General features: G+C 47.5%; 1 protein-coding gene across 1 annotated transcript in view; it reads right to left on the bottom strand.

Moving 5' to 3' along the window:
* The window catches only part of SMG1 (SMG1 nonsense mediated mRNA decay associated PI3K related kinase), a 2768248-nt gene that overhangs the window by 2549840 nt on the left and 191468 nt on the right, over nt 1-26940 (bottom strand). Inside the window, exon 13 of the mRNA XM_069647131.1 lies at nt 9386-9655. Within this exon, the coding sequence (XP_069503232.1) occupies nt 9386-9655 (270 nt within the window). The remainder of the gene's footprint in view (nt 1-9385; nt 9656-26940) is intronic.

The raw sequence follows: 26940 nt of genomic DNA on the forward strand, positions 1-26940 counted from the left end.
CTTGTCCGTCCTCGGGTTGCAGTCCCTGGACCACCATGTGAGGTCCGAGGGAGAGAAGGAGGAATGTTGACATGCTCCGCTTGGGAGCCCTGCTCCCGATTCCATGATGCTCCAAGTGCAGCTGCAATCTCCTCATCCTGAGTCTCGTGAGGGTACGGCCAACAGGACAGCTGCCATGAAACCCAATGCTGGTACCACCAGGCCGATGTCACTTCTCGGGTCAGAAAGTGAGTAGTGGCCCTCTTGATGGCCGTGATCTTGTCCTCCGAGGGGAAAACTCAGAGCTTGTGTCCCAGATGAGGCCCAGGAAAGTCTGCGTAGGCAGCAGCTGAGACTTCCTGAGGTTGAGCAAAAATTCCAGGTCGTGGAGTATGCCCGTAAGGGCAGAGGAAGTGTGGTGCACCGCCTCTGGAGATTTTGCCCTGACGAGCCAGTCGTCCAGGTACGGGTAGAGATGGTGGCCCTGAGGAGGACCGCCACTGCATTCATGAGTCTGTTAAATGCCCAGGGAGCAGAGTTCAGGCCAAAGGGTAGCACCATGTATTGGAAATGGCAGCACATGATCCTGAACCGCAGGAAGGACTGATGCGACTGCCAAATCGGGACGTGTAGATAAGTGTCCTTCAGATCCAGGGAGCACATCCAGTCTCCCTTGAACAATGTCTGCGCTACGAGTGCTGGCGTAACCATCTTGAATTTTTGAAGCGGGAGGGAAAGGTGGAGGATGGAAAGGTCCAACACAACTCCCAGGCCTGGTGGTTCTTCTGTATGGCAAAAATCCTGGAGTAGCAACCCAGTCCTCACTGGGAGGCTGGAACTTCACTGCCTGGCTCTCGACGACTGACCGAATCTCCGCCAACGGAGTTATTGTCCCAATCTTTGGGAGTGGAGGAGGGAGGAGAGGGAGGGATTTAAGTGGTTCCCCGTGGGTACTACAGAAAGGATCCAGGGGTCCGCGAACTTTTGACACCAAAACTGTGCGTGAAGAGCAAGTCTGCCCCCACAGGAGACAGATGGACTCTGTTTGTTCCAATAACCTTTTCCTTTAACCTATTTCTAAAACTATTCTAAATGCAACAGTAAGATGTAATGTCCCCAGCACCCTAGCTATTTAAGTACCCCAAGGGTGTAGGTTGTAACAGTGGGCAATCCCAAAAGGGTCCTTACTGATTTAGAAGTGTATTTGTGTGTTGCTTCTATATTGCTCCCTTCTGAAGAAGGCTTATTCTAACTGACTGATAAATTAATAATTGTTTCTTCAAGAAATGTGCGAGTGTTTATTTGAATACTTGTCACTGTAAATCTCCCACAGCTCACAATGACCCCTCTTGAGATAAGCCTGGCTGCTCAACACGCTACCATCCTGTGTAGTAAAGGCTTATACCAAAGGTTGGGTTCCAATTGCCAGGTCAGGGTTGTTGTAGTGCACCAAAAGGGTGGGTGGTCATAATTTCGAAAAAAAATGTCGACAGACAAAAATGTCGAAAAAAATGTCGAAAAAAAAATGTCGACTTTCGTTTTTTTAAATTATATATTTATTTTAGGGGTTCGGGAGTTAAAAAAAAGTGAAAAATTAAAAAAAAAATTTAAAAAGGGGGGTTGGGGGAACCCCCCCATTTAAAAAAAAAATGCATTGAAAAAAAAAGTCGACTTTTTTTTCCGACATTTTTTTTTCGATATTTTGACTTTCGACATTTTTGTTGTCGAAATTATGACTATAAACCCACCAAAAGGGTACTGCATCCAATCTCACCTAACAGCAAGTCAAATATGAACCATTAAGATTACAATCCTATTAACTACCTCCAATCCAAATATTATGCAGTTTATTGCAAAAAAAAGCAAAAAAGATCAAAAAAACAAAGCATTGGAGTACACTGTGCCTCCAAGTCAAGTGATTGGTAGTTCCTGAATTTAATATAACCTAAAATGGAGGCGTTATCACTGCAGCATAACGACCCTCACCAAGATGAAGGCCAAAGAAGCGGTCAGTATTGCAACCATTAATGAGATATCCTGAGGACTATTTATTTGAATTTTTGTTTAGCGCTGGCCCTACCCAGAGGGTCTCCAAGCACCTTAAATGGGTAAAATATTGAAAAGATGGAAGTTGAAAAATGTTCTGGAAAGGATAGGAAGATTAGGGTAGCCTAGAAGATTATTAGCTCATAATAGTCGTATGCATTTTGTGGTGGCTAAGTAAGGTAAAGTGGTGTAAAATGCACATCTGACAATGTTGGCCTTACTGCATGTGGCTCTGTAGAAAAGATGGGGAGGGGGGGGGTGACATGTTAGTGGGATACGAGAGTCGGATGCAAAAAACCTGAGTCGATGAGTGAAAGTCAGAAGCACCCATTTTCTGTGTGGAGGTATGGCATTGTGTTCAGGAGAGAAAGGGCCCTGGGCAGGGTTTCCGAGCAAGAGTCAGGGATTCGGGAGCGCTGCAATGGATGCATTATATATGTGTTTAGAGAAGCAGGAGAGGTTAGGAGTAGGATTTGTACTTTAAGCCTTGTAGGCTATCCGATGGATAGTAGTAAATGTTTAACTAGGAAGATTAACAAAAAACATGAATACATTAAATGTGGTTTTATTTACCAAGACATTACTTTTTAAAGTAAACGTTTTAGACATACTTTGTTAAAATAGAACAAGTTGCATGAGAAGGCTTTGGTATCCAGTAATATTGCAGGAAAAAATAAAGAATGAATTTACAAAGATGAAAATATATATTGCAAGAAATAACATTGGGTAAGAAATAACTTAAAGTAGCAAGAAATAAAGTAAAGAAAATGTAATGATAGGTGGGTTTTAAGTGTAAAAAACCCAACAGATTAAGGTTAAAATTGGGATAAATGGGAGGGAGAGTTTAGGAGTAGGAGAGGTAAGGCAGGTTCGGCCCACAACCCCATGTGCCCCCCCACCAAAAGAACAAGTTACTCTATTACCTGGTAACGTTCTTTCGATGAGATGGTTCCGACGACATTCCATATCTAGGACAGTAATCACCACAGCTGTGCTGCTTCGGAAATATTCGGCGTCCTGCGTCGATGATGTCGATACGCTGCCCTCGTGGACCTCCTTCGATGGCCGATGTCACTGGATGTTATAAGTAGGACGCACGACGCCCGTAGCCTCAGTTGTTTTTTCCCCAGAACATGTGCCACCAGTCTTCTGCCAGTCTGACACACAAAGCCTTGCGGAAACTTAAGCTGCAATCACATAAGAAATTCTGTAGCAGTGAAGGTAGGGAGGGCGCGATATGGAATACGTCGTCGGACCATCCCATCGAAAGAACGTTACCAGGTAAGAGAGTAACTTGTTCTTCGAGGGGATTGGGTCCTCCGACGTATTCCATATCTATGACAGACTCCCAAAGCAGTACCAATGCAAGGAGGTGGGAAAAGAATTTAGAAAACAAATTTAGCATGCCCAATCAAATTGCGGAGTAAAGGACTGCCTTGCCAAATGCCAGATCCTGCCCCGGATGGAATCGAGGGAATAGTGACGTACAAAAGTATGTACCGAAGCCCAGGTGGCTGCATCACAGATGGTACGAATAGGAACACCCCTCTGCAGGGCAGTAGAGGCAGCCATACCCCTGGTAGAATGGGCCCGTAAACCGACCGTTGGGTCCTTACCCGCCAAGCGGTAATACTCAGAGATAGCCAAAATAATCAAGCGAGACAAAGTCTGTTTCGTCACAGACTGTCCCAAACGCTTCCCAGCGTAACCAATGAAGAGCTGATCGTCCACTCTGACCCGGGACATGCGTGAAATATAACAGCTTAACGCTCTCCTAGGATCAAGCCTATGGAGCCTCTCCTCTTCCATACCAGGATGTGGAGGAGGATAAAATGCCGGAAGAACAACCTTCTGGCCTAAATGAAATTCCGACACCACCTTTGGAAGAAAAGAAGGGCTAACTCTAAGGACAACCCTGTCCTTATGAAACAGTGAAGGGTGGCTTAACTGAAAGTGCCTGTAACTCACTCACTCTGCGAGCGGAAGTGGCCGCAACTTAAAATACAGTTTTCAGAGTTAAGTCTCAAAGGGCATGAATGCAAAAGCTCAAACGGAGCACCAATCAGAAACTTGAGAACAAGGTTCAAATCCCAACCGGGCACCTGGAAAGGCGACGGAGGGAACACATTAGTGAGCCCTTTCAGAAACTGAGAAATTAAAGGAACTTTAAAATGGGAACACTCTTCAGACAAGCGCTTAAATATGGACAGCGCCGCCAGGTAACCTTTAATAGTACCCACTTGAAGGCCCCTGTGGGCCAAAGAAAGCAAAAAAGACAGAACCATGGGAATTTCACATGCAAAAGGATCCACATTCTTAACCGTGCACCAGTCGCAGAACTTTCTCCAACGGTACAGGGACTTTGTTGCGGGCCTTCTGGCCGAAAGCAACACCTCCATCACGTCTTCAGGGAGGTCCCAATCCTTATACCTCAACCTTTCAGAAACCAAGCATGAAGGTTGAGGGACCTGACCTCTGGATGGAGAACCAGACCCCCTCCCGTGAGAGCAGATGGTCTCGGTAGGGAAGACGACGTGGAGGGCAGATGGACAAGGTGAGCAGGTCCGGTTACCACGTCCTCCGGGCCAAACGCCGGAGCAATGAGGATCATCCGGGAACCAAACCTCCGTAACCTCCGCAGTACCTACGGGATGACGGGGACTGGAGGAAACGCGTACAGCAGTGGGAATGACCACTTCACAACGAACGCGTCTCCTAAGGCTCCGTTTGGAGGAAATTCCCGTGAGCAGAACCTCTCGCACTTCCGGTTGACACTGGAGGCGAAGAGATCCACTTGAGGGGTCCCACAAAGGGCGAAGATCTCCAGGAGAATCTCCTGAGCCAACTCCCACTCATGAGACATTGCGCTCTGCCTGCTCAGAGCGTCCGCCGTCTCGTTTTCGTCTCCTGCCAGATGAACTGCCGAGATCGAAACTTCCTGCTGGATTGCCCAGAACCAGAGCTGCATCGCCTCCCTGCACAGAGGAAGTGACCCTGCCGCCCCCCCCTTTTTGTGGAGGTAGTGCATGGCCACCGTGTTGTCCATCAGGATCAGGACATTCTTTCCTCGCACAGTCGGCAGAAAAGCCTTCAGGGGTAGCTTGACGGCCCTCAGCTCCAACAGATTGATATGGAGTCTGGACTCCGGAGACCAACGATCGCTGAATGTCAACTCGTTGGCATGAGCTCCCCATCCCGTGAGGGATGCGTCCGTCACGATCGTCACCTCCGGCCAGGGCAGCCAAAATGGAGCCCCCCTCATCAGATTGCCTTCGTCGGCCCACCACAGAAGGTCCTGGGCGACCGAAGACGGCACCTGAACAGGGTCCGACATGCCGGAGGACTGAGACCACTGGAGCTTGAGTGCCCATTCCAAAGATCTCATCTGCAACCTGGCCTCTGGTACCAGAAGAATGCAGGATGCCATGAGGCCGAGCAGTCTCAAGAACTTGAACGCTGGGAGAGTCTGGGTAAGTTGAAACTTGTGCACCATCTGCTGAATGTGATGAGCCCTCACCTGAGGAGGAAAACACTGCCCCAGGGACGTGTCGAGCACTGCTCCGATGTACTGGAGCCTCTGAGTTGGTGTCAAATGGAACTTTAAGTTGAGGGAGAAGCCCAGCCAGTGAAGGGAGTGGCAGGTGACCGACAGATGATCCAGGACTTGCTCGGGAGAGCGCGCCCTGATCAACCAATCGTCCAGGTAGTGGTAGACGTGAACCCCCCCCTTTCCTGAGGTGCGCTGCCACCACTACAATGAACTGGGTGAAGACCCTCGGGGCGCAGGTCAATCTGAACAGCAGGACCCGAAACTGAAAGTGCGAGTCGCCAACCGCGAACCTCAGGTACTACTTGTGCTTTGGATGAATCGGCACATGAAAATAAGCGTCCTTGAAGTCGAGAGACACCAACCAGTCCTGAAGTTGAAGGGCCTGGAGGACTTGAGAGTAACCATCTTGAACTTGTCCTTCCTGAGGAGTTTGTTCAAACCGCGCAAGTCCATGATGGGTCTCAATCCCCCGTCTTTCTTGGAAATAAAAAAATGAGGGGAATACCATCCCTTGTTCCTCTCCGCTACAGGCACCAGTTCTATGGTGCCTTTCTCCAGCAGGGATTGAATTTCCTGCGCAAGGAGCGGATCCGTACTCTTCAAAGAGAGATTCCCCGGTGGATTGTCTTGAGGCCTCTGCCGGAAAGGAAGACAGTAGCCGTGGGTTATGATCTCCAGAACCCACACATCTGAAGTAATGGCGCGCCACTCTGCAAGATGCTGCGCCAGCCTTCGCCCAACCGGCAAACCATGGGACATGGCCTCATGACTGAGCTGAAGCGGCTGCGGCGTTGCCTGATGGCAAAGAGGCAACAGCCCGATCGGCCTTGGCACCTCGAGTACCTTGTTTTCCACCTCTGGCACTCCTACTGTGGCCCCTTTGACCGGCAGCTCCTCTCGCTTTACCAAAGGATGAGTAATAACGAAAGGAACCTCCCCTCCATTGCTGTCCGCTAGGACGAAAAGGCGGAGGTTGTCGAACTGCAGCGCCCAACGACTTTGCTGCAGCCTTTGAGGTCTGCAACATCTCAAGGCTCTCGTCAGCCTTGCTGCCAAAATGATGTTCCGTCAAAGGGCATGTTGAGGAGCTGGGCCTGCACATCAGAGGCAAACCCCGACTTCCACAACCACGCAAACCTGCGTATCACGGTGCTCGCCGCCATGGACCGGCTGACGCAATCTGCCATGTCCAAACCCGACTGAACGGCCTCACACATGGCATCCTTGCCATCCTGAACCATGGCAAGGAAACCATCCCATTCGTCCCCTTCTGGAATATGTTCAGCCGCCAAGGAAACCGTTCCAGAGTGTGCGTGAAACGTGACAAGGCACATATGGAGTTGGCCGCCTGAAGCGCCATACCCCCTGCAGAAAACACTTTCTTCGCCCAGCCGTCAAAACGCTTGTCCCCATCAGGAGGGATGGTAGGGTACGCCTGCATTGCCAGGGCGGTAGCCGCCTGTACCACCAAACTCTCCGGAGTAGGGTGCTTGGACAAGTAGCAGGGGTCACAACTGGCTATTTTCGCAGCAAAGACTTGCCCACTGCCGGGAGACTCTCCGGAGCAGTCCAAGCCGCCGCCACCCTCCTCTGTAGAGCCATATGAAATGGCAGTACCGGGTCAGTTGGTGGACCAATGTCGAGGGTATCCGTAAGGTCATCCTGAACAAACTCCCCCGGGGGAGCAGACCATCCCAAGTACTCGGTGACCCTTGACATAAGGCCCCGGTACGAAGAATCGGCATGAGTGCCAGGCTCAGGCCAACAAAACTCTACCTCCGGAGAGGTGTCCAGCCCACTAGCATCATGCATGGCCTGCCTCAAGTCCTCAAACTGGCTAGGACCAGAGAGAATCTCGTCTGGCACTATGTCAGGCACCATGCCATCAGAGCCCTCATCCACCTCTGAAATGAATTCCAGAAGGCAGTAAGAAGGCACAGAACTTGAACCAAAGCCATGCTTGACCTTGGCCAGAGCCTTTCTATGTGGTTCCCCCGAGCCACGGTGTACCCCCGTCGACACAGCCTCGAAAGGCGTCGAGTGAATCGGCGCCGACAGTCCTCGAGGCCGGGGCCCCGAGCGTGTCCCTCGACGGCTGGGACGCCGATGGCGTCGACTACTTCTTCGAAGGCAAGCCCTCGAAAGAGTCAGTCGACGACCTCGGCGCCACCGGCGTCGATGTCTTCCGTGAAGACACCACAGGTTCACACGGTCGGGACCGGGACCTGGACCGTGCATGCCGAGAACGAGTCCCCTTGTCAGAGCGGGACCTTTCCCGCGAATCGTGACGACCACCCGAGCCCGAAGGCGTGCGAGCGGTGTCCCTCGGCTGATCATGACCGACCCCATTCAGAGGCGCGGACGGACCAGTGCCTTGCAATTCGAGAATCGCCAACATTTTCTTCCCGAAGGAAGCCCATTCCTCCGGTGTCGCATGCTTGGTGGGGTAAGCGATCCGCCAACGGGCAGAGTCCTCGGATGAGGACGGGAAGGCGACCGATGACGGCGCTTCTGGGAGTGCCTCGAAGAGGCAGAGGAGTGGTGAGACGGACTCCGGGACCGAGACCCACCGGACTCCGGACAACGACACGGAGAGTCGCCCCCAACGAGTCGTCCGTCGAAAGCCCCGCAGACCTCGACTTCCGGGGCTTGGACACCTTACCTACTGATAACTTCTTACGCTCCCGCAAGGCTTTCGACGTGAGCGACTGGCAATCGACACAGTCATCCGTGTCATGGGCCTCCCCGAGGCACCAGAGGCAGGCGTTGTGCAAGTCCGTAACCAACATCTTGAAACCACAGTCCCCGCGCTTCTTAAAGCCGGACGCGGTGTGGAAGACGAGGTAGACATCTTCACGAAGAAATACTTCACAAACACCAAACAGGTTCGAAGAACCGAGAAAAAGAAACTCCAAAGAGTCGAGGCACGCCGAGATTCCCAAAGCAAACACGTTCACAGAAAAAACAGAACTGAGGCTACGGGCGTTGTGCGTCCTACTTGTAACATCCAATGACGTCGGCCGTCGGAGGAGGTCCTCAAGGGCGGCGTATCGATGTCATCGACGCAGACGCCGAAGATTTTCCAAAGCAGCACAGCTGTGGTGATTACTGTCATAGATTTGGAATACGTCGGAGGACATAATCCCCTCGAAAAAGGTATTTTTACAATGTGCACTGTAAAAGGCATGTCAACATTTTTTCATGCAATATTTATTACACTTGAAATTGTATGTCACTGTTATTTTCGCAATAACATCACAGAACCAACGCTTTATGTGTAATGCACAAAGTAAACTATTTCTTTATACAGAAGTAAACACGTGGTTTGACATTTTAGCTTTTGATGGTGTACACATTGAATGGTGCCTGTCACGCTGATGTGGTGCAGTGACAGTATTGTATTGCTTTTTCAGGAATGCAGAATACTGCTTTCCATTCATTACCCCCCCACCCCCGTCAGCTTCTGAAGTCAATGTTTCGAATGCAGTCAATATCAATAGATATTGGCTGCATTCTAAGCACTTGGATTGGCTGAGAGGAGAATGACAACCTCCATGTGCTAATGTATTTTATGGAATATTTAACAGAAACTTAATGCCAAGCATGTTTTAACTTTAGGAGTTTACTTGTAAATGGCTCTAATGCTTCAATGAAGGGTATAATGAAAGATGACATTTGAGAAAAAAAAGAAAACTCAAGTCAAACATTTGCAAATCAAAACTTAGTACACATTGGGAAAATAAACACCTTTAACAGTATACCATGTAAATGCAGTTTTACATTGTCAAAAAAGCCTTAATTACCACTTACCCCAATCAATGAATTCTTAGCATTTCCAATTGTTGTCAATACACTAAGATCAAAAATGACAATGAATGTTGCATTATCCACACTAATTGCATGGTTCTTAAACGCATCATGCTGAATTTCAGAGCAGGTCACTGGAAGTTTCAGGTACTCCAGAAGATTGTTTAAGCCGCATGTCATTTCTCCAAGAATCAATTTATACGCAGTCTCTAACACAGGAATGTTCTTTAGGCTCAGAACAGCTTGGTAAAGTGCATGGGCCGCTGCTACAACCTGGAATAAAAGGAGAATACAAGGTTATTAAAAAATGAATAAGGAAAGCTGTTCTTCTGCTTCTTAACCTAATTTTTAGTCCTCGCCACCCCACCTAGTAGATTTACTTGCTCCTTCGGTTTATATTCTCACTTTCAGCAAGCAAGGCGCTTCATCCATCTGACTTGACTCACTTCTTGGTACAAGTATTAGTTGGTACCAAGGCTGCCAGAACAGGGAGCCTAAGTCTACATTTTATTGTGCTCTCATCAATTCATTAACTTTTTTTCTATGTTTTTTACGCCACTTTTTTTCCCGCTCGAAAAAAACTAATTGTTATTTTTATTTTAGGGGTTCCCACCCCTTATATAGCCTTACCCATAAACCCCTATACTTTTCAATAGCTTTTTCCAAGAATTTTAATTTGAGCAAACTGTCGATGGATGCGAGCCATACCCACCAATGACCACCCTGTGGCTACTTTGGGTAGTCAATTACCTACATGGACGTTGGGAGAAGGAATCCCTGAGCTGCATTACTGCAGCAAGATTACCCACCCTCCCCTGTGGTTTCATCTACTGCACCTAGCCAGATCATCCTCAAATGCGGTTCGGGTTAAGGAAGGGGTGGGTTGTTGTGGTACTTTTACGCTTTCCTCTGCCACTCTCCACCCCTTCGCTGAAATGGTTTCCATTAAACTCCTCCCCTCCTCCTCGAATTAGCTCAATGGTCCTGCTTTACCACCCAACCCCGGCATGGACTGTCCCTTGCCTATGGTTTTACCTAACCCTATCACCAAGGGGGGGGCGTGGCTTGATGGCTACGTGAGGGGACGTTCCTTGGAGGAGCTCCAGATCCGATTTTGATCCTGGGAAGAAGTGATGGTTTTCGGCGGACTTTGAGTCCACGGTGCATCCGAGGGTGCATGAAAGTGGGGGGCACATGGCGAGTGCCCCCCACCAGCGAGACTGCATATCCACAGAACTGGACTTCGAAGAAGGTGGCGGTCGCTCAGTGGAAGGGCAGCACCCAAGATGGCCGCTCGTGGACAAAGGGCCATAAATGGTCCGTGGAGCTGAGGAAGACAGAGCCGGCCGGAGCGGGGCGGGCCCAAGTAGAGGGACGCGTCGCATGAGTCTCTGGCTGGTGGCAAGAACATAAGTGCGGGCCCTCACTGAGGCGGCCCTGGATTGTGGCGTGCCAGCAGAGCGAACCAGAGTTCAGCGGAGCCTTGCTGACGAGGGGCTGTAGAGCGGACCCCGCAATGCGCTCCGCAGCACCAGAGACACAGCTGGGCGCGTGCGCCCAACCGACGCAGCAGGATGTCTTCCAAGGTGGTGCGACCCCGGATCAAGCAGCCCACGATTGAGGCCTACGCCAGGTCGCCCCCGGGCGCGGAAGGGGGCAAGAGCAAAGAGGCCCCTGTGGCGGCGACGGACCCACCGGGTACTATCCAGGAGGTGCTGGCACAATTGCCGATTTGAAGGTGGCCTGGGAAACAAAGTTGGGCCTGGCCATGAAAGAGCTGCAGGAGGGCCTAGACCTTAAGATCGGAGCGGTCCAAGAAGAGGTGAACCTGTTGCGACAGGACGTGCGAACGATCGCGGAGCGCACTGGGGAACTGGAGAAAGAGTTGGCCCCGACCACGGAGGCGTGCAATGCACATGCTAAGGAGCTTCATGCCCTCGTGCAACGAGTGGGCAATCTGGAGGACAGAGCAGAGCAGGCAGAGGGGCGCACCAGGCGCAACAACATTCGCATAGTGGGTGTTCTGGAAGGAATGGAAGGACCAAACCCCACGGAATACGTTGAAACCATGCTCTTGCAGGAGATTACAGGCGGGGAGCTGACCCAGGGGTTCGCGGTTGAAAGGGCGCATAGGGCCCTGACCAGGAGACCGGCCCCAGGAGCCCCCCCGCGGCCGTTGATCGCGAAGATCTTGAACTATCGTGACCGCGAAAAGATTTGAATTTTTCCGGAAAGGAGGTACGATAGAAAGGGGGTCAGTGAAAATAACGGCGTATCCGGACTATACGCTGCTTGTACAGCGTAGTCGAATTAACTTTGGATCGGTGAAAAGGAGGCTTAGAGAAGCAGGCCATCGCTATATGTTGCTCTACCCCGCTAGGTTAAAGGTGTTTTATAAGAATAGATCGCTCTTCTTTGAGACGCCGACTGAAGCGATGGAGTGGTTGGATATGCAGGGTCGACCTCAGGAATCGGATGTCCAGACAGAAGCGGCTGGAGATAAGTAGCACGTTGCTGAGGCACCCGTGAGGCCATAGTTATGACATTGGGACTGGAATATAGAACGATATTGTGCTTGTGGGGAGGAAGTCATGGTATCCGCCAGCGGGTCCCGTTGAATGCACTTCTCCTAAATAGATGACTGGGAGCTCCTAGGAAGCACCCTCTGAACCCAATAGTAGTACACTTAGTTAGGTCACTGTTAGATAGGTGACTCCCCGCAGAGTCCTTGTCCTCGGTTACGAGACAGGTCCAGACGTGGGTAGGCCTGAGATCCAGGGATGGAGCTGGGCTATTGTTGGGGGTTGGTAGGGAGGGGGGGGGGGAAGTTGTGTGAAGTTGGGGGGGGCAGGGGGTTATTGTTTGTGAATAGAAGGGAGAGAGCCAGAAAACGAACTAGCACGGGGAGCATTATGGGAAAGGATGGGATGGGGATAGTCCGACCAGATGGCATCGGGTAATCTCAGAATTGTGACCTGGAATGTACGGGGCCTTAACAGCTACCTGAAACGTAATAAAGTGATGCTGTACAAAGAGGATGCGTGTAGACATAGCCCTGCTGCAGGAGACTCACCTCACTAGGGAAAGGCTGGAGGTGGTCAGGAGAAAATGGAAGGGCAATGTTGTATGTGCGGCGTACTCTGCGTACGCTAGAGGGGTTATTACTTGGGTGGCGCCGCACGTGCCATTTCGGGTGCTTGACTCTACGGTGGACCTGGAGGGTAGAATGGTGGTGGTAACGGGTCTCCGGGAAAACAGGGAAGTGCATATCATAAATTTGTAAGCCCCCAATAACGACACAGCGACTTCACCATAGGTTAAAATGTGCTTTTGCAAAGAAGTAAAAATGCCTGTTTTAAAAGTGTAATGTTGAAAGAAGGCCCTGTCTTGGCCTAGCAATGTAAAAGGGGCATGCTGGGAAACATATATGGGATGTTTTTATTTCAATAGGCTTTCTTCTGATTCAGAACAAAATAAAACACATTGAGATGCACGCATGGTGATATGGACTACATATTTGGATGTAAGGGTTTCCGTTGTGTGGAAACATGTGTAAGATTTTTCTAGGTGCTAACAAGGGTCTCACTATGTGTTTCCCCTGCAGCATATTGTATGGCCTATAGAGTTGGCACTTCATACGCTGACCCACGGGTCATGAAATCTTGGTGAAGATTCTCGAGCCGCACTATGGGTGCCTGTAAGCGTTTTTCATGGGTTTTTCTGAATCTGTATAATTTGCAGTGATACTAATATCATCCTGGACACTAAAACGTGTGTCTGTGTTGGTTCCACAGGTACAGTATTTGCACTGTTCCCAGTCGAGGATTAAAGTCCATTATCCCGTTCACCTACCTTCGATTTGGAACTTGGGGGTGAGTAGGGACTGGTGTGTGAAGAGATGTGAGACACATTGTGAGATTAATAGTCACTTTCTAGAAGTAATAGGGATGACACTTTGTTTTTAGATTGGTTACGGCCCCAAAAGCACTTTCCTTTGCCCTACGTCCTGAAGAAGGTCTCCGACCGAAACACGTGTCGAAGTTTTTTTCTGTGAAAGATATCCGACCTTAATTCGGCATCAGATATACCACGACACCTAATATTAGGGACTGGGTCTTTGTTTAATGTATTAATGATAGGAAATACTATTTTTGCAATGCCCTTTGATGCATAAAACACCTTGGGTGTTCTTATTGTGTGAATGTCTGAATGAACTTTTGTATGTAGCCATGATTGTTGGTATGAAAATGTGTTTTTTTATCGGGTTTTATGATTATCTAGATGATTTTTCTTGTGTAATGAATTGATGAAATAAAATTTGAATATGGAATAAAAATGTGAATATGTATTAAAAAAGAGTGTCATCCCATTCTACTGATCCAACCTTGGATACACATATACTACACCTGAAGGATCAGTGTTCCGAGTGCAGGACTACCCCTTTATTTTCCCTTTGCACAATCAGGACAGCCAGAATCCCAGTGGGAGCTGGTTCCATTCAGGCAGAAAAACTGGCAGGGGAGTGAAAAACTCCACTTCCTTCCTGTGCAGACACACTGGAGCCTAGGCGGGGACACCAAAGGATTCCCGCCAAAGGCAAAAACGCACACACAGCCCTCCCCCTCCCAGGACAGTAGAAGGGCTGACAAAGAACAACCACAATAATGTCAAAAAAAAAAAAAAGAAGGGAGCCACCAAGCTGACACTTCGGTAACCCTAGTGGGTGTATAACCGGGGATATGGACATAGCCTGCATTAAAAACAAGTCCACTGCCACCAGCCATAACTAGCAGATTGTATATGTGACAAAGGTCACGAGTAGAGAGAAGGGGGATACAATGTATCCCCTTGGCACTCCACAGAAGGTGGTGTGTGCCAATCTCTCAGACTATAAAGCTTTAGGAGAGATACTAAGCACCTCTCTATACTTAACTGGAGTAACTCTAGGATATTAAAAAAAAGAATCTCAAAGGAGGACCCAAAGGGTCCCCACTGCCCATAAGGAACTGCAAGCTGCAATAGTAAAATGCATATGCCTTAAGAGATATGGAGGAAAGCAGACTCCATAGGACAGTAAAACACAAAGAATAGAGTTCCAAAACACAGCCCATAAGAACGAATTAGTGTAAAAAGGGACCACTCATTCAGGATTAAATACAAAGGTCCATAAGTCCAGCAAAAAGTGTGGGGATTTCATTAGAAGAGTGGGATAAAGCATAAACATGATACATCTCCCTAACATAGTACTTTTTGAAGAATTATCTTTACCTTTGTGTGTATACATAAAATAAACCATTATTTTTATTTAACTTTTAGTGCCTCAGTATTTCTTTGGCCTACGTGTATACACCAAGTTCTTTGTACCACCTATAGCCCTTGTTGCCTCCTAAGATAAGCCTGGCTGCTCAGCCATTACTACCAGCAAAACTTGTGTGATTCAGGCCTATAGTAAGAGTTGGAGCTCTGTGCACTAAGTGCGAGTCTCCTTAAGCCCAACCTTTTGGTGGACTCTTGTAAAACTCCCTAACGGTGCACAACCACACTTCACAGAGCTGGTCCTTTTTTCAGCACTCCTTGCCTCATTTAGAGTTCTCCTCTAGTCCCTTTACGCCAGTCTGATAATTCTATTTTTCCACCATCCCTCCCACAAAACTACATACAACTGTCCTTGAGCTTTCACTTTCAACTCCAGGATAAATCTCACTTCCAAACACTCTGGCTTTCTCCTTGCACGCCTCCACCAACTTGGTTATTGGCCAAACCCACCTTTAATCATCGGGTAGCCTTGGTTATGGGTACTCATCTGCTTCAAATTGTGTTTCTGCTTGCCCAAATCACGACTCCCCTGTGCCCATATGCATGCTGAAGTTCTCTCAACCTAGCCACCCTGAAAACTGCCACTAAGCATGCAGAAACACAACACCTCAACCAGAACCACATAACTTCATGAACTCTCCAAACTAAAAAGAAAACAATTTTCACCATGCAAACCTACTTTTCTGCCCGTATTGGCATCAACTATAAAAATTAACTCCTCAGTTTGACATTAACTTTCTAAACCAAGTGGCATTCCTCACTGATTCAAAATTAAGCTGTTCTCTGCAAGGTTCTATTTTTCAACAAGGCTACAGACATGTGTGCCAAACATCTAGTCCTTCATTCTCCTATCATACCCATGCCCAGCTCAATCACACCAAGCATTCCCTTTAATGCTTCTACTCTGTTAAATACTCTCCTACACCTTCTACAAATTGAAATTGTGACTCCCCTTAAACCTAGTCCCATTCGTTTTCTTAAACTCTTCCCTTTTACCATCTGTCAAGCGCTTCCCTCGATCCTTAACATTACCTTAAATCACAATCTGGTTCCCCCACTTCTGAAAATGGTAGTTTCCCCTTACGAAATAACTGACACTGGACACTCCTCTTCCATTAAAGTATCATCTCATCTTCTCCCAACCCTTTCTAAACTCTGCACTAGCCACCACTGCTAATATCCAAAACTCCATTGAATCCTTCAACATCCAGTACCAGTCTCACCCTAGAGTGAGAAATAAATCCGTCATAGCAGAATCTCATGCTGGCCCCAAGGGGTCAAGCCTTGAGAGTGAAAGCAGAGGAGAAAACTGATTTAACAGAGCGTTGCACTCCTCCTGTTTTTCCAGTGTCAGATCAGAAGAGAAATTAACTCCCATCTTTCCATCTAAAGGTTGTCCCCTGAGGTGGTCAGGTAGAGGCTCACTCTCCTCCTGATCAGAGGCTAGAAGCAAAGCTCCCAGGTCTGGTCTAGAGACATAGGCCTTTAGGCGGTTGGTGTGAAAGACCCTAGGGGCCTCCTTAGGATTGCCTAAGTTCACCAAATAATGGACCTCTCCAAGTGTTCCCACCACCTTGAAGGGTCCAATCCATTTGTCCTGTAAGGCCCTCTGCCCTGTAGGTACTATAACTAGAACTAGCTGGTCTTGAGTAAACTCAACCATGTTGGCCTTCTGGTCATGCCAATGCTTCACCAGAGCCTGACCTGCTTTCATGTTATCTGAAGCTTCTGTCATCACCTGTGTCATTCTCCTTCAGAGACCCTCACTGGCTTGTGGGAAGGAGCTCTCTCCAACCCCTCCTTGATTAGAGCCAAAGGACCTCAAATCGGATGACCATAGAGAAGCTCAAAGGGACTGAATCCAACCCCTTCCTGAGGGACTTCTCTATGAGCAAAGAGAAGGCATGGCAGTAGAAGGTCCCACTTTCTTCTAAGGGGTTCTTCTGAAGCACCCATCATGTTCTTCATAGTTCTGTTAAACCTCTCTACCAACACATTGGTTTGGGGATGGTAGGCGGTTGAGAACCTGTAGGTCACTACAGTTTTTCCACATGGCCAGCATGTAGTGGGACAAAGTGATCACCCATCAGAGATAACCTCATTAGGAAAACCTACTCTGGTAAAAATACCAAGTAGGGCCTTAGCCACAGCCTGAGCTGTGACAGTCCTCATAGGTATTGCTTCAGGATACCTGGTAGCATGGTCTACCACAACCAATATAAATCTGTTACCTGAAGAGGTTGAGGGTCTAAAAGGGACCAACAATGTCGATTCCTACCCTCTCAAAAGAGACTCCAACCACTGGGCGAGGCACCAAAAGGTGCCGCATTCTTGGCTCCACTCTTGCCAGATGTCTGACAAGTGTGACAGCTTCTACAGAATTTATCTACATCAGATCCTATCTTAGGCCAGTAGAAATACAGAGAAATCCTTTCCTTGGTCTTCTTAAAACTCAAGTGACCAGCCAAAGGAATCTCATGGGCTAATTGTAGAAACTGAGGTCTCACCTCCCGGGGCACTATAGTAGACACTCTGTAGTCTCCTGGGTAAGACTCAATAGGTTCACTGTGGAGGCCATCCTCTCAGTACAACCTGTGCTTCCCTGGCTCTTGCTCTTCCAGCTGGGAAGCTGCCTGTTGGCAAAGTCCTTCAAGAGTAGGACACTCTGACCTCTGCTGAAGCCTGCCCTACAGGGGCCACCTTCTGCTGGTAAAGACTGCAACTCAGGATGGTCTTTAGGATCCAGATCTCCAGGTCTTCTAGCTCTGTCATCAGTAGCTGACTCAACCTTTTCTGGTTGGATTTCACACTCCGCTTCAGCTGGTAGAGTAGTCACTGGTGACACTTTGGGCCGTCCTCTTGGGATGTCCTGGTTTGATGCACAGGAGTGCCATCTTTGTTTTCTGAGACCTTGAGTTTCCCCTTTGTCTCCTCCTTCCTGGAAATAGAAGTTGGTTCTTCCTGTGGATTGGGTGTTATAGGTCCTTCTGCAACAACCCACTGAGTCTTTTAAAGTGACCTCTCTGGCCTTCCTAGTCTGCTCCTACTTCCTTTTGCAGGGAGGCCTGGGGGTGCTAGATACAAATCCAAGAGTTTTTAAGTCATTCCCCAACAGGACTCTCCCAGGCACCTCACTTTGTACACCGACTGGTATTCTTACAGTCATATTGTTGCACTGGTTGGGGGCTGGTAGTGTTGGAACCATCTGGATAGGGCCTCCAGCAAGCTTAGTGGGACCCTCCCTTGGGTGCCTTAGCAATCCTCAGGTTTGAAAAAGGTTTCATCTACCACTGTGATGCTGGCCCCAGTGTCTCCAATGGCAGGGGGTCTCCTGACCATTTACAAGTACACTGTCCTTGTAGTCTTCTTGTATTATCTGGTATAGAGTTATACACATCTACATTCTACTGTTCCCACAGACCCAGGGACACTAAAACACTGGCAGAGAGGGTTCTTCAGCCAATAGTTAAAAGTTTCCACTTGGCATATGTACTTCTCCGTCATTGATGAAGGCTAAGGAGGCAGTGTGGACCCCTGAAGGTTTACCCTTGCATCTGGGATCCCCTTTCACATGGTCAGTTGACCCATAAGCCTAACATTTTCCAAATGTTTTGACAAATAAGGGCTTCTGCTGGCCTCCCTTTGGTTTGGCACCAGAGGTTTCACTAGACTGACCTGGTTTCCCATGTGGCTTACCCTTCTTATGTTTGTGGCACTCTTTTGGATGGGAGGTTTTAGAATTCACTTGATCATCTTTCTTGTGCTGCTTCCCCTCATCCTTTTTATGAGTGGCCCCAGAATCCTTGCGAGTAGCCTTGTTGGCAACCCACAAGTCAGCAGCTTTTGCTAGCTTCTTGGGATCAATTCTTTAGAGTCAGCCAAGTGCTGTCTCAGCTCGGGAGAGCAGGCATCAAAAATAGATTCCAACAAAAACAGATCTCATTCCTTCAAAAGAGTTCTCTGTAACCCTTAACCTAACCATCTAGGTTTTTTGAAACATTCACACACCCCAGGGGGTACAATCAGTCTGTTTGAGGGTCCTAAACCTCTTAAGGTACTCAGAAGTTTTCTTCCCAAATCTAGCTATCTAAGCTAGCTTCACATTTTCATACTCCAATCTTTCAAGTTCCCACCTCCATTACAGCATCAGCTGCAACCTGGGGGAGCCTAAACAAAAGTCAAGGAATGAACCGATTCCCTGTGAAACCCTGAATCCCATAGTTATATTCAAAAGCACCCAACCAATCCAAAATATCACATCATACAAACTCACTGCTTCTTTAGGCATGCAAGGTGTCTTTGGACTGGAAGACCTAGAAGACTCTGGGATAGAAACATTTTCTAGAGACAATTTCTTCATTTCAAGAGCATGTTGCATTTCCATTTCCCTTAGTTTGATGTCCTGATGTTTGGTTTCAGCTTGGAGTTGCAATCTTTTGAACTCTAACTCAAGTCTCATTTTTTCAAGAAAGACTAATTCTGGACTCAGTACTGGACCTGGTAAGGTCCCTGTGGCTAAAGGTTGAGGCAAAAGGGCCTGTTGAGGTAAAGCGGGGCTCTCTTCCTGAGACAAGTGACTCTTGCCTCTTCAACAGTATTAGCGTTACTCTGAATTATCATCCCCATTATCATTTTCCACATTTCCTTGGATAGTAGGCATGACAGGCCTACTACCCAGACTTTCATTGTTGAACAATCTTGCAATTAGTTAATTTTTCTTCTCTTTAACAGGGAGATTCCTGACTTCACACATTTCTTTCAGTTGCTCTACTGTTAAAATGATCAGGGATTCGTGCCTGAAGTTATCCATATCTGGCATGTTAAAATTGATTTTCTAGTAGAGCTTAGCCTTGTGAAGGTTTTTAGTTGAACAAAAGTAAAGCAAATTCTCAATCTAGCAACTCTGCAATATATCCCCACCGCTGCACCCAGTGTTAGGCAAAGTTTGTATGCATTACCCTCTGGGACCACTACACACAACGCTGACTACAGGTATAGGAAACCCAACCTTTGGTATAAGCTTGTACTACACCATGTTCGTAGCGTGTTGAGCAGCCAGGCTTATCTCAAGAGGGGTCAATGTGAGCTGTAGTGGAGTTAGAGATTCAGTTACAAGTATTCAGATAAACTCTTACACTCAAGGCTTCTTGCAAAAACAATTATTAATCAGTCAGCTATATAAGCCTTCTTCAGAAGGGAGCAATATAATATTAACACATACACTTCAATACTGTATACTTAGTTTATAAATCAGTAAAGAGCCTTTTCGGATGGCCCACAGACACAACCTACACCCACAGGTGACTTCAAAAGCTCGGGTGCTGGGGACATTAATATCTTACTGTTGGCATTTAGAATACTCTTAAAAGTTGGTAAAAGGCAATGGTTATTAGAACAAGAAACAACAAATATGCATAAGCAGACAAATACTTTCGGATGCCTCAAGAAGAGTCATACAATTCAATAAGCTAAGCCAAAGTCAACGGGCAAAAGTCTTGTACAGGATGAAGCACTTCTGGTAAGTAATTGAAAAAGTCTTTGGGCACGTTCTTCAGAGTCTTTGATGAAACGAAGAATCAAATTTAGTGCCACAAGCTGATAAGACTTGTGAGTTGTAGAAGTTGCAAGCACTCTACAGTAAGAGGCAAGTTCTCTCAGACGTTTTACAGTACCTTAGATGTACAACTCTGCAGATCTCACTGTTCCTGGGCCTAAGTCGTGGGGACATGAGGGAGGATGTCGGGGGACTCCTGCAATGCACTGGGAAGGTCAAAACTCGCAACCAGCAAACTTCACTTCCAGTGGCTGTTCAGTGTTTCAGCTCCTCGCTTCTCCTGCAAATAGCAACACCGCGGTTCCTGGCTGTCGAGATGGGCTTTCCTTGCTTCTGGGGCCCTGCACTCCATTGATGGGGCTCAGGCTCGGTCAGTCCTGCTTCCTGGGAGTCCAGAGGATCTTCCTGAAGCTCTAGACCAGCTTAAAAGCAATTAACACAATCGGGTGGGCCTCTCCCTGGTTATACGGTTTGCAGCAGCAACTCTGGAAATTCAACCAGCTCCGAGATGGATGTCCAGGTGTCTTACTTTGGAGTGGATTGGTCCCACCAACTCAAGGGGAGAAGTTGTCCTTTCAGGGGTTTCTCTGTCGATGCAAACTTGGCGTTTCGGCACTGCAGCAGGGCTTCACCAGGCAAACCAACAGTCCAGCAGTTGCAGCAGGTGCCCTCTTCAAGTTTTTCTTCGGTTCCTTCGTCCAGTGGTCGACTCCGCCTTCCAAGCCAAAAGACCAGCCTTTTATTCAGTTCTCTCCCATTCATTCCAGCCTAGCTGTCAGTCACCCAGCAGGGTGGCTGTACTTGCCGGACAGTCAATCGGCCAATCGCCATGGAGTGCATTTGGTTCTCCTAGGAGGCTACGCATAGGTAGTTTCGGGCACCTCCCTTACTTCCTGCCCACCCCAGACACCCTGGAGCCAGAGGCGGGCCTTCACTCGTGAATCCCGCCAAAGGCAAAATGAACAAAGAGTCCAAACCTGGTTTGGCGCGCAGAGTACATCTCAAGAAGGACCCTTCTACAAAGAAATGGTAAAAAAAAAGACCGGGCTATTTTGGACAAAAATGGCACCCTTGGGTGCTTTACTGTAGCTGCTCACGCAGCCCGCGGTGAATGCACACCATGGTAGTTGAAACGAAACTACTGCCACCAGCCATTCAGTGAGAAAAGGTGAACATAAAAATGTTACATGAGAAACTAGACAAAGGGGATACTAGGTAACCCCTCCAGCACTATTGTAAGATAGGGTATGCTGGGTCTAGAAAATTACAATGGCAAGTAAAGTCAATTTCACTTTACTGCTCTTGGAAACAGGAGTTTATCCAAGAGAAGGTATTTAAACTTTGTGGAAATCTGAAAGACATCCCTGTGCCAGACCACTGAAGGTGCAGTGTTACACATTGTAAAGGATGATGCCTATGGAGTTTGTCATACTCCACAACCAAAAGAAATGCAGTGTTCAAAATCACAATAAAATACATGAGAGAGAGTGGGGGGAAAAAGGATCACACTATCCTGGTTAAAAAAACAAAGTCCTCAAAATCCAGCTAAGTTGCTGGGGGTCTCTAAGGTATAGGGAATTAGCACATTTCTGAGAATTCTCCCTAACAGACATGAGGTAGGAGGAGGTGAAATAAGGCCATTGCCTAGCAAATTAAAGGCTGTACAAGACTGGGCCACCCCTACTACTCAAACCCAAGTGAGAGCCTTTCTAGGTCTCACAGGTTACTATAGGAACTTCATTGAGAACTATGGGACCATAGCTTCTCCCTTGAATGTGATCGCCTCACCCAAATTCCCCAAGAAGGTCAGGTGGAATGAGGAGTACACTAAGGCATTTGAAGGACTTAGACAAGCCCTTTGTCAAGCTCCAGTCTTAAGAGCTCCTGACTACAACCAATCCTTTATTGTACAGACAGATGCTTCCAATACAGGTATAGGTGCAGTTCTAAGTCAACTGCATAAGAAAGGCAGGGAACACCCAATCTACTTCATCAGTGGGAAACTGAAGGAACCTGAAACAAGGTGGGCCACCTTAGAACGTGAAGGTTTTGCCATTGTGCCATCTTTGAAGCAGTTCAGACCATTCTTGTATGGATCTACTTTTGCAATTCAAACAGACCACTAACCCTTGAGATGGTTAATGCAGATTAAGGGGGAACATCCTAAATTGTTAAGATGGTCACTCAGCCTATGGGGGTTTGATTTTACCATTGAACACAGGTCAGGGTGTAATCACCAAAATGCTGATTGTCTCTCCAGAAAGTATGACCAACTGGAGTGAGGAGATTCATCCAGGGGTGAATTAAATACTCCTGTCCCTTAGTTTGGGGGGAGGGGGAGGACGAGTGTTGGCGAGAATTCTCAGAAATGTGCCAATTCCCTCCACCTTAGAGACCCCCAGCAACTTTGCGGACTGGATTTTTTTTAAACCTGGAGAGTGCGAGACCCTTTTTCCCACTCTCTCATGTAATTTAATGCGATTTTGAACACTTTCTTTTGGTTGTTGAGTCTGACAAACTCCATAGGCATCATCTTTTACATTGGGTCACACAGCACCTTCAGTGCAGGGACACAGGGAAGTCTTTCAGATTTCCCAAAGGTTTAAATACCTTCTCTGGGATAAACTGTTTCCCAGAGCAGTAAAGTGAAATTGACTTTAGTTACATTTGTAACTTTCTAGGCCCAGCACACACTATCTTACAATAGGATGCTGGAGGGGTTACCTAGTATCCCCTCTGTCTAGCTTCTCATGTAACATTTTTATGTTACCCTTTTCTCACTGAATGGCTGGTGGTAGTGGTTTCGTTTGAACTACCATGGTGTGCATTTAAGCGGGCTGCGTTCGCAGCTGCAGTAGAGCACGCAAGTGTGCCATTTTTGTGAAAATGGCCCTGGTCTTTTTTTCGCCATTTCTTTGTGGAAAGGTCCTTGAAATTTACTGTGCATGCCAAAGCAAGTTTGGGCCCATTGTTCGCTTTGCCTTTGGTGGTTTCACGAGTGAAGCCCGCCTCTGGCTCCAGGGTGTCTGGAGTTGGCAGGAAGTGAGGGAGGTGCCCGAAACTCCTTCATTTTTAAAAAGTACTGCACAAAGTCTGAGAGAACTTACCTCTTGCTGAGGAGTTGCTTGCATCTTCTACTACTCACAAGTCTAATCAGCATGTGGCCCTTCATTTGATTCTTCTTTTCATCAAAGACTCCTAAGAACTTGTGCAAAGACTTTTCCACTTAACTACCAGAAGTGCTTCATCCTATATATAAGACTTTTGCCCATTGAACTTTTTGTACAGAATGACTCTTGCTGGAGGGATCCAAAAGTATTTGCCTGCTTAAGATTATTAGATTATTTGTGGTCTCTTGTGTGTTCTAAAACCTTTCCTTTGACTTATTACTATCTGGTTCTAAATGCAACAGATATATATTAATGTCCCCAGCACCCTAGAAATTGAAGTCACCTGAGGGTGTAGGTAGTGCCTGTGGGCCATAACAAAAGGGTATCTACTGATTTAGAGAAATTAAGAGTGTGTATTTCATGAAGTGTATTTGAGTGTTAGCATTATATTGCTCCCTTCTGAAGAAGGCTTATTGTAACTGACAAATGAATAATTGTTTATTCAGGAAACCTTGATTGTAAGAGTTTATTTGAATACTTGTAACTGTAAATCTCTGTGTAACGCCACTACAGCTCACATTGACCCCTCTTGAGATAAGCCTGGCTGCTCAAGGCACTACCAAAACTGTCTAGTACAAGCTTATACCAAAGGTTGAGTTTTCTATACCTGTAGCCAGAGTTGTTTGTAGTGTTCCCAGAGGGTACTGCATACAAACTTTTCCTAACACTAAGGGGCTCTGTTAAGAAATTCAGGTACATTCCCAAAATATAGCAGCCCTGCTAAGAAATGTGGGCATGATGCAATCAGCCCAGCTATGAATATTTGGCATAGTGCGAGGACATGTGTGGTATAGCAGCTCCATTTATAAATTAGGCTTCTTTGCCTGAATATATTAGCAGTCCTGTTTAGAGGTACAGGTACAATCTGTGCCAATGAAAATACATACAGCACTGCTTCTACTTGTATCCATTATACCTGCGTGCGGTGGGTGATCAGAAAGGGAGTTCAGACCACATGCCTAGCTATGCAATTGGTGTGCTTTTGTGATGAAAAGAAAACAAAGCATGAAATGCCCATGCTGCTGCAACTGCGCTGCCTCTCTTAAAGCCAATTAAGCAGAAATGCAGACTTTAAGATTTTCATTTTACACAATACGACCCGTGTCCTAAAGCAAAGTGAAAAGCATGTTCATTATTCAAGATGCTTTAATAACACTAACCTACAAAATGCAGGCAGTTCAACAAAGTGAATAAAACAAATTCCCTTTTACATTACTCTGAAACTATCATCTTGATGGCATCTTTAACAGAGGAGAGTGTTAAAGAAAATTAGATCAGGACTCAGCCCAGTTGCTTCTTTCAAGGAACGGTGTTGATTAGTAAAGAGTGCATTTGCAAGCTGCTGCTAGTCAGGCTGTCACCAGTGAGCTCCATGATTCAGGAGGGTGTTGCCACAAATAGCCTGTGTAAGTGGTACGCAAGGAAGAATTAAGAAGGGCCGTATTGACAAGATTTCTGTGTCTAAAACGGCCTTATATGCACCTTATCTGGAGGGCTAAATATAGGTATGGTGTGTCATGAAGCACCTAGAAACTGGACAAGGAGCTTCATAATGCGCATGCGAGAAAGTAGATTTGTCATAAGGACCCACTCTGAAGTGGACGCAGTACTTTTAAAATATGCATGCACATAGATACATACATATATGGGGAAATTAAGGGATATATGTGGAGGACAGTTTGGGGTACATGGAGACTGTACAAATCTGTATGCAGTGCGCTTTTCATAGTTTGGCCAGGCCCTACACTCAGGGTTTTGCGAGGAACTGTGACTGGTAAAACCGTTTTTTCCAAGGTTGAAGAAAATTAGTAGCCCTAACATTATCAGATGGTCTGTTACAGCCAGGCTGGGCTTTTACAACTTGGCAGTATTGCGGGAAGGAGATGCAATTTTTTTTTAAGTGCATGGGAGCTTGTTATTTATTGTCCATGGGAATGCGGCCATCTGTTCGGTGTCAAGTAATAAACCTGGGGTGAGGAGACACCCAAGGGAAGAGTTGACCGATACTTTATGGGTTTCGATTATTTTCTCAGACTGACCAGAGGCCATTCCTATTGTAAAGAAACCACCGGTGGGGGGCGTCTGTACTTCCGCTCTCTATATGGTAGAGGAGAGGCACAGAGGACCCCTGCCAAGATTCTCTATTCGGTAGCTATGGTCGAGCAATCAAGTCCTTGCTTCTTGGGAGGTGATGCGGGCTGGTTCTTAAGTACAGTGTAGTCCACAAGCACCCACAAAGGAATGTCCACACACTATCAGTTACAACACAGTCTTTATATAATATTCAGAGGTATATACAATATCACGATAACTCACTTTGTACTCCGAAAATCCACAATGGTAAATATATACAGTTCTAAAGTGGTACCACTAACGTTATCAGATCTCATTAAAGTGCATACGGTCAGAATGACACAGATCAGGATAAAGAGGAAACCAGCAGTAGAGAGGAAGGAAAGCAAGGTGGTTGAGCAATTGGCAGAATACTGGCCCCATTCACCTAGACACAGTTATGTGTGGGGAGCCCCCCCCACCTGGGCAACCTGTAAAGCAAAGATGCATCACAAGCCCACTCCATATATTGTTCACACTAGACTTTCCAATAGTTCTGCAACCCCACAGTACCTTGGCGTTGTAGCGTTCGTCGGGGAATCGACGGCCCTTCTTGAGTGTCCTCCCTTTCAGGCAGGAGTCACGGGCAGTCGAACGTCTGACGGAGAACAGGTCGAGCTACGATGTTGAAGTGGCCGTGTCGTTCCTAGCGGTGCTCGTTGACGGGGAAGCGCAAACGTCCTGCAAGGAAGAGGCGTGCGGGGCACCTCGGTGTCGATAGTTCTAGACCGCAAAGAGTGAAGAACTGTGGCCCAGCAAGGACGTCGAGTCGTCAGCGTCTGTGGTCTTTGGGTGGCAGGAAACCCACCGGTGGATGCTCCTCGGCGCGTCGACGGTCAGGCCTTCTCCAGCGGGATACAGCAGCGACGATGCTGATGAGTGTCCTTGAATCAATGAAGTTCTTAGGCAAAACGGGAGCACTGCGGCTCCAGTCGGTGACGGCGGTCATCGACAGTGGCGGACAACAGTCCGGGTGCTCCTCTTTGGAGTTCCGCAGCAGTCCCCATATCAGGTCGGCAGCCTGTCGGAGCTCCGTCTACCAGGGAGCTTTGGCAAAGGTCTGCTGGCGCACGATGGTCCCTCGTAGATCAGGAAGAGGGCGCCTTACCAGGTCCTCTCTGGGTCAGTCCTCGGAGGCACAGCAGCTTTCAGATTGTGAAGGAGAGCAACAGCAATTCTTCTCGTCCAGCAGGGCTTCAAGGTCAAGCTTCAGTTACTCGTCGTTGTGGACTTCAGCTTCTGAACACGATTCCTAGCAGTGAGAGGTCCCCAGATATACTGTTGATCTTCCATTCATTCCACTGGGTCATACTCAAGCATCCAATCACGACTAAGGGCAGGCAGCCAGCCAGCCAGCCAATCAGGCACATGGTGCATTCAGGACATTCACTTCTCTCCAGAAACTC

The sequence above is a fragment of the Ambystoma mexicanum genome, chromosome 2q (assembly GCF_040938575.1).
Source record: "Ambystoma mexicanum isolate Mex_15411 chromosome 2q, UKY_AmexF1_1, whole genome shotgun sequence".
NCBI classification, from domain to species: domain Eukaryota; kingdom Metazoa; phylum Chordata; class Amphibia; order Caudata; family Ambystomatidae; genus Ambystoma; species Ambystoma mexicanum.